Source organism: Silene latifolia, chromosome 4 (genome assembly GCF_048544455.1).
Source record: "Silene latifolia isolate original U9 population chromosome 4, ASM4854445v1, whole genome shotgun sequence".
Taxonomy (NCBI): domain Eukaryota; kingdom Viridiplantae; phylum Streptophyta; class Magnoliopsida; order Caryophyllales; family Caryophyllaceae; genus Silene; species Silene latifolia.
This window is the reverse complement of record NC_133529.1, coordinates 13,948,580-13,956,083: the sequence shown is the minus strand read 5'-3', so window position 1 is coordinate 13,956,083 and position 7,504 is coordinate 13,948,580. Positions and strand designations below refer to the sequence as shown.

The 7,504-nt window shown below is 38.4% G+C and overlaps 1 protein-coding gene across 2 annotated transcripts; it reads right to left on the bottom strand.

The window, feature by feature from the left end:
* Nucleotides 1-971: 971 nt before the first annotated feature.
* Nucleotides 972-4,369, bottom strand: LOC141653037 (F-box protein SKIP19-like). Of its 2 annotated transcripts, XR_012547323.1 has the most exons (3): nt 3,844-4,369; nt 1,206-2,053; nt 972-1,081 (listed from the first exon to the last, which is right to left on the bottom strand). XR_012547323.1 is itself a non-coding variant. In XM_074460674.1 (2 exons), exons 1-2 carry the CDS (start codon nt 4,296-4,298, stop codon nt 1,405-1,407), a joined length of 1,104 nt encoding a protein of 367 aa, XP_074316775.1. In that variant the 5' UTR covers nt 4,299-4,369; the 3' UTR covers nt 972-1,404. The 2 variants fall into 2 exon arrangements, 1 of the variants encoding a protein (XP_074316775.1); XM_074460674.1 differs by having other exon boundaries at nt 972-2,053.
* Between the last annotated feature and the right edge of the window lie 3,135 nt (nt 4,370-7,504).

The window sequence follows — 7,504 nt, the reverse complement described above, 5'->3', positions numbered from 1 at the left end:
ATTATCTCTCTAATACACTCTTATTCTAATATATTTTCTCTCTCCATTCATTTAAACATTATTTTTATGAAATAATTACAACCACTAGATCGTCCCGAGAGTTGATCTACACCGTTTAAAAGCAATGGACATCCATTTCTTTTCGAGTAATGGAGAGAATCCGGACCGACTAGAAACAGTTGGCTTTTTTTTAGGCAGACAAGGAGGGCGGAGGGGGTGTGTTCTATAGCAAATCAATAGCCGCTAGCTCCAAAATTGCTAACAGGAAATTCAAAGTACAAATAAGTTCATCCCTAAACGAGCTACATAATCTCGCTACACTGTGCTACCGAGTTACATAAACTCCTCCTTTGACATGATTTTGACTCTGTTTCAGGAATTTCACTTACTGTATCTGACTTACTTAAAAGCTGTGGCTATTTTTTTACTACTCTGCATCTTGATTTACCTTATTACTGCAGGAATGCGCAGTCGGTACCTATAATTGCACACTAGCTAAGACAATCTAAAAGACACGATGTAGACCGATTTATTTTATGAAGCAGGAACAGCAGTCGGTACCTGATTAAGTGCACACTAGCTAAACCCCGGACAATTGAAGTTTGGACAATCTAAAAGACACGATGTACATTAATCTACTTTAGAACTGCAGGAGCATGCAGTCGGGACCTTTAAATGCAAACTAGCTAAACCCCGGACACTTGCCAGTTGGCCTTTGTGTTCCGACAATTGGACAATCTAAAAAGAGACAATGACTGCAGGAACACGTGGTGGAGCACACTAGCTAAACCCCAGACACTTGCCATTTGGCTTATGTGTTCGGACAATTGGACAATCTAATAGACACAAAGTAGAATTGTTCTTAACAGGTAAGTTCTGACCTTGGCAACTGAGCTGATCAGCCAAAACTCAGAAATGGGTGTTTCGGCTAAAGCATGGATCAAAAGACTTCTGTGATGGACTGATGGCCATGGAGACGTCGCAGATAACAAAAGAGCGACCAGTTTCTCAGAACAGTTTGAAGTGCAGTGCTGATATCCAAGGGCACTATCAAGTTAAACCTTTGGAATATTCAAGCAAACTGCATTTAACACAAGGTTCTTTTAGAATTAGAACAGATGACATGCACAAAATATTCTGTTATAGTAATTCCTAAAAACTAAAAACCACCATGTTTCAGAAAGAAAAATACACACTGTCTGGACCTTGGATACGCACAGGAGGCTAAGAAGCACGAACAAAAGCTCCAAATCAGTTGTAATTGCAGAACCGTCATATCAAAATGATGTGAGGAATCAGTCTGAGTCGGAGGAATCAAAGCCAAGAAAGTCACCGCCAAAATATCAAAGAGAGAGACGTCGCCAAAACGGTTGCAGTTGTATCAGACCAGAAAGACCTGGAGAATCAGTCTGAGTCGGAGGAACCAAAGCCAAGAAAGCCACCACCAAAGTAATCAAAGACAGAAAAGTCATCAAAATCCTCGAAATAATCATCGTAATCTTCAAAATCCATGTAATCGAGATATTCCGGTAAGAAATCACTCATTCCACTGTCATCAGAATCATATTCACTTTCCTCTTGGTCATCATAAGCACAAGCTTGGTGAACATAATCAGCAGTCGAATCATTCGGGCGTCGTAGGTGCTTAATCTTGTCACACTTTTTACCTAAATCCCCGGATAAATCAATGTTGAAACAAGTTCGTAAATCCAGAGATTCTAAAAGACAGCATTTATCTAAAATAGCTTTTAAGCCTTCATTTGTCATAGAGTTCCCAATTAGTTGAAGACGGCGTAGATTAGGCATGCTTCTAGCAATTTCAAAGGCTTTACCATCGTTGCGAAAACGGCGGCGCCTAGAACCAACATCGTTCAGGCTGAATGATTTCAGTGAGGGGCAGGCCTCTCCAAGAGCAGCAAAAGTGTCCTCGGGGAATTTACAAATAATAATCTCTACCTCCTCAAGCATAGGGAGCTTCTGTACGGCTTGGATTAATCCATCTTTGGAAATATGCAGATAATGTCCAAGTCTCAGATGCTTTAAATTCTTAGACCTGTTACATCAGTCGGAGGGAAAAAATGGATATATAATTAGATATTTAATAATCGGCACCTCAAAAATACAATGTAATGCAATTGTGTGATTAGCAGATGTTCAAATCAATAGAAGAAGAAAAAAATGATACATAATTTGTGAGCATTGACTTGATAAAAACTTATATGAACTGATAAGAGTATAAGACCAAATCGACTTTGAGAATACGGCCAGAGCTTCACATTAAAGGAAAACAACATCAAGGTTTTGATTGTGAACAATCGAAAACAAGAACTTGATTACTTGAATGATGTGGAGCATAAATGCCGTTGTAGATGCCTTAGTGACTAGTGAGTATTAGGAACAGCTCCACAGCATTGTTAGAGCCTTATATACACAATTAAGCATGTAGGCCTAAATCCGTTTGTTCATTTCATCTGTTCATTTCACTCCAAACCAACCCAACTTAACACACAATTCTCTATTTATTTTGATTATTTGCCTATAATAATGATGTAGGAATGTTTATCCATCTGAGAATCTAAACTAAAGTGAGGTGAAAACACAAAAAACTTCTTACTAAACACATTGAATAATAATGGAAGTCATTAAAAAAAACATTGCGCTAGTGCCCCAAGGTCCCCCCGTCTCAAACAAGGTGAGAAAGGACAGATGAAACAGAAAGACTGGTCAAGTAATATACGAGTATGATTATAATTTATTCATTCGTTGGAGAAAATTGCATGCTACATTCATGAAAAGTGACGGCGTCATACTATAATTGCATGACAGAAAGCCAAAGAGTAAAAAACTCGTCCACGGGAAAATGAAGCTAGCTGGTAGCATAGACAAATAAAGAACAAATGACATGGAAATCGGGTCTGTTGAGAGCCAAGGGCCTCGAGGCCCCTATTATCTGACAATAAGGGTTTCCTTGGGATGAGAGTAATTATTAAGGGAGTAATGAGAGCTAAAATAAGAAGAAATTGGAGGAGATTGGTGCTTTGTGGTGGTTGAAGAGGGTGGAAAGAGGAGGTGAGGGAGGAATTATTACCTCTATATGGAGGTAAGTATTACTTGGAGGGGGAGGTGGGTAACAATTACTCCCTTAATGGAGGGACTTTTACACTATATTTCCCCATTTCTATCCATTTCTATCTTCAACCCTCATCCCTTCCCTCCATTTTTTAGTTCATTTTAGCTCTATTACTCCCTTAATAATTACTCTCATTCCAAGCAAGCCCTAAATTGACATGCTCTTTGACATAACTACTATGATATATCAACAATCAATAATACTCCCTTTGTCCCGGTCATTTGTTATCCTTTTCCATTTTTGTTGTCTCAGTCAATTGTTGTCCCTTCTATTTTAAAAATGAACTTGATTAATAATTTGATCATTCTCATTCAATTTGTTCCACTTGTCATTTAATTATTGGTCCCTCTCCTATTTCCTTGTTCTTTGTGCCAAAACCAAAGGACAATAATTGACCGGGAGGGAGGAGTATTCAACTGTTAACGGAACCACTCTACTCCTCTAGATTGATATATCAACAATCAACAATATCAACAATCAATAATATCAGAGAAACACAAGCAGTCAAAATCAAGAGCACATTGACCTATATACACATCAACACAAACATTATCACACGGCAAATTATCAAATTAACAGCTCGAAACTCGAAAATCAAACAATTAAATCATTATACCTAACCAATATAGTAACATTTTCAATGCTTATTCTAAATTCTTGCGCAAAATGCTAAAACGACTTATAAAACGAAACATTGAGGTTAAATTATATACCTCTCGGCGATATACAACAAGGTATCATCATCGCAACACGATTCAACGTAAATATCAACCAATTCACCGGCGCTTCGATCGACAGCGAACCGAGTCATGACATTAGCATCAAAATCCAAATCCATGAAAGCATCAGGAAGAGTCATATCAATAACTCGAAACATAGAAGGTTGAACACAGATTTTTCGGAACATTCTACAAACTTTCTGAACATACTCGATTATATCACTTGTATACAATTTGGAGAAAATAAAGGACCAAACATCTTCAGGTAATTCAAGCCAATTAGGTTTAATTTTGTTCTTGTTTTTGGATTTCCGATTTTTGTTTCGCCGTTTGTTCTTGTTATTGCGATTGATTTTGGGAGGATTTGAGGATGAAGATTGAGCAATTGGGGGAAATTTAGGGTTAGGGTTAGGGTTTAGTTGAGATTTGGGGACCCAAATGTAAGGCATGATGATCGAGAAATGTTTGAAGAAGGGGGAAGGAAATGGAGGGAAAATATACGGAATATATAGATTAGAATAACCGCTTCATTTTCAAGTGGTTATATTGCATTGGGCTGATGGGCAGGGCTCCCAAGTGTCGGATATAACAATGTGGCAATTTATTTTGACCTGTAAGGGCTGTAACCACACCACTCTATGTAGGGCTGAGCAAAAAATCTGATTATTTGAAATAATCTAAGATCTGATCCATATTCGATCTGAAAGTTATATGTTTGGATCGGATATCGTATGCGTAATCTTTAGTATTTAGATCGGATATGGATATTAGAACTAAAACATTTGGATTTCCGATCCGATCCGAAATTATATTTTTCTATTATATAAACTATTTTTTCTTATCGTTTATTACCAATTTTTTATTCAAAGAGTGTGTTTAGATTGTAATCGTTATATTGAGGTTGTAAGAAATTTTCAATGTTGCGGTGTTGGGACTATTATTTTTTAAATAGTTCCATTTTTTGGCCATTTTTTTCGCGTTCTTTTAAATTTAATCTTGAGAAAAATACGTTTTTATCTGATACAACAACTTAAAAAAAAAGGTTTAAAATTTAAGAAAAATAAGAAAAATATGTATGTAGTTGGAATTTATGTCGGATTATTGGGGTAAGAATGCATGCCTATTAAGGATCGAACCCCTGACCTCATGGTTAAAGGATGAAGTGAGCAACCACCACACCAAACTCATTTGGTTACCTATTTAAGTATTTTGATATCTATAATTTGTTTAGACTATAAAAAAAATTATGGTCATTTTTGCTGTTTTCTATTTTGCCACAAATAGAATATTATTTTTATTTTCAAATAAATTGTTTTTTATTTGCTTTTGTTATTTGAACCAATTTTATATAAATAAATTACCTACATAAACCTGTTTCGTTTAAAATCAAACACCCCAATTTTTTTTACACTATTTGTCAAAGAATGGAATATTCGAAATTATGAGCGAAATATAAGAAAAAATACAATTATGTAGAATCTTGTTTAATTCACCTTTATAATTACAATAAGAATATCAGACATTTTTTATTTTTTATAATGTAAAATTTAAGATATTTACACAATTACACTACAATTTGTGCATTGGCAAACATGCAAAAGAGAAATGGTATGTTTAAAATTGAATAGAGAGAGTATAGATTACGATTTTATCACTTCTCAATTTTGGGGCATCCTCTCAGAATAATCTAAAGGTAAAAATGGCTTTAAATATTTTCATTTTTTAAAAACTTCAATTTAATGTTTTGCGGTTTTCGCGAAAGTGGTAAACAACCCCCTTAAGTTTACTTCTACGTGAGATTAAGCCCCTTAAGTTTGACTTGGAGTAAATAACCCCCTTAACTTTGCTATAAAGTGAAATCAAGCCCCTTTTATTTTTCCGGCCAAAATATCACCGGATTTTTCAATTTCTCACCAATTTCTCATATCGGTGTACATATTAGGTATAAATTTCACTCCTTAGTACTTTATACATGTAGATGTACCGCAATATTTATAGCGTCTTAAAAAACACATGATCATACTCTTAATATTAATGTTCCGGGTATGAATTCCGAAGTAGGTTTGTTTACCACGCTAGCTTTGTCGAATAATGCCTCTTCTAGCCTTGACTGCTCTCCTCGGCCTCTCCTGCAACAATGAGCAAACTGAGGGCTTGGCTTTGTGCCAAGCGTACTCACTCCGACGCTCAAGTCAGTGAACTTATTGTGATTAAGTAGAATGTTGCTTGATGACGTGTATTGTAGAGAGATGAGAGAGATAATACCAATTTAAGTGGTTCTTAGGTTCGATCCTGGATCACCTCCTCAATGAGGATTGAGGAGTATTTATAGACTTTCACCTTTTGTCACGTAGTGGCCAAGTGGGCCAAGTGGCGTAGCAGGTGGAAAGACTGATCTACCCTCGGCCGAGGGACCTCAACCAGGCCGGCGAGCCTGGTTGACTCCATGCCGAGGGTTCTTGGATATGAGTACGCGGGTATGTGCCCCGGCTGGTAGGTTGCCATGCCGAGACCCAGGCTGGCAGGCCGAAAAGCTGCATCGGCTGGTAGGTTGTCATTGGCTTGCTGTGGATATCTTTGACCTCGTTCAATATGTTGATTTGGTCAGCGGGCACAGAATATGCCCCATCAATTTGCCCCCAGCGTAGTCTATGCCGTGGTATGGGCTCCGATGTATCTTTGAGTGTATATTCTGCAAGTGAAAATTTTCTGCCCGCTTTTTCTCGTACAAAGCCGTACCGTATCCCCCTCCACATGGATGTGTAAAGGACATCAAAATGTGGAAGAGAAGGTTCTTCTTGCGGCGGACCCAAGGTTGAGAGTGCTTGTGTATTTTTGAGTGCCCCCGCCGTCTTTGCCTAGCTTGGTTAGTCGTGTTGCTTGGAGAATAGATACTTTAGGAGTTTTGCTGAGGAAGATGAATAGGCAAAGGGATATGAAGGGGCGTGTTGAAGACGCTTGGTTACTGTTGCTTTGATTGACATTCAACTGTTGCGTCGATTGACATTCCGTGTACGCATGCCTGACATGTGTCTCTTCGTTGATTGGCTGACGCTTTATGGGCTGCGTTTTGATTGGTCCTCCTTTATGGGCCTTTGCCTATAAATACCAGATCAATGAATGAAATTGGTTAATAATTTCATTCATTCTAAAAAATTTTCTTCTTTCCAAAATTCCAAGTCTTTCCCTCTTTTCCGATCTTCAGAATTTTTACGTCGGCGTAGCACTTTTCTTCAAGGTAAACCGAAAAACCTTTTCAACTTTTTGTTTTGTTTAAGTAATTGTTGTGAACCATGTCTTCTCGATGCCGGTCCCAAGATGCCGTGCGCCGGGGGGTTTCCCGTCGCGTTTTGATGAGGAGGAGGTGGTAGCCGCAATTCCGTTAAGGTCGAGGGGCCCTAGGTCTCCTTCCCCGAAGTTGACCGCAGAGTTCGGAGCAGTGTGGGAAGATGATGTCGATGATGAGGGAAGGAATCCTTCCGGTGCGGAGAGGGCGGCAGCCTTGCATCATTACGATAACCGCACCATCGCCCCAATCGTGCTTGGACCGATGGGCTCGCCCGCTGTTCCGGTTCTGAATTTTTCGAAGAGCACTTCTTTTTTGGCAAGGGGTACAACATTGTCATCCCTGGAGAGGGCCAGGCCATCTGTTGCC

Bases quoted from the DNA above. Each gene is read 5' to 3' on its own strand.
- LOC141653037 (XM_074460674.1), bottom strand. From the start codon at position 4,298: ATGCCTTACATTTGGGTCCCCAAATCTCAACTAAACCCTAACCCTAAC. The intron at 2,054-3,843 runs GTATATAATTTA...CTGATGTAACAG, and splicing joins TTGTTGTATATCGCCGAGAG to GTCTAAGAATTTAAAGCATC.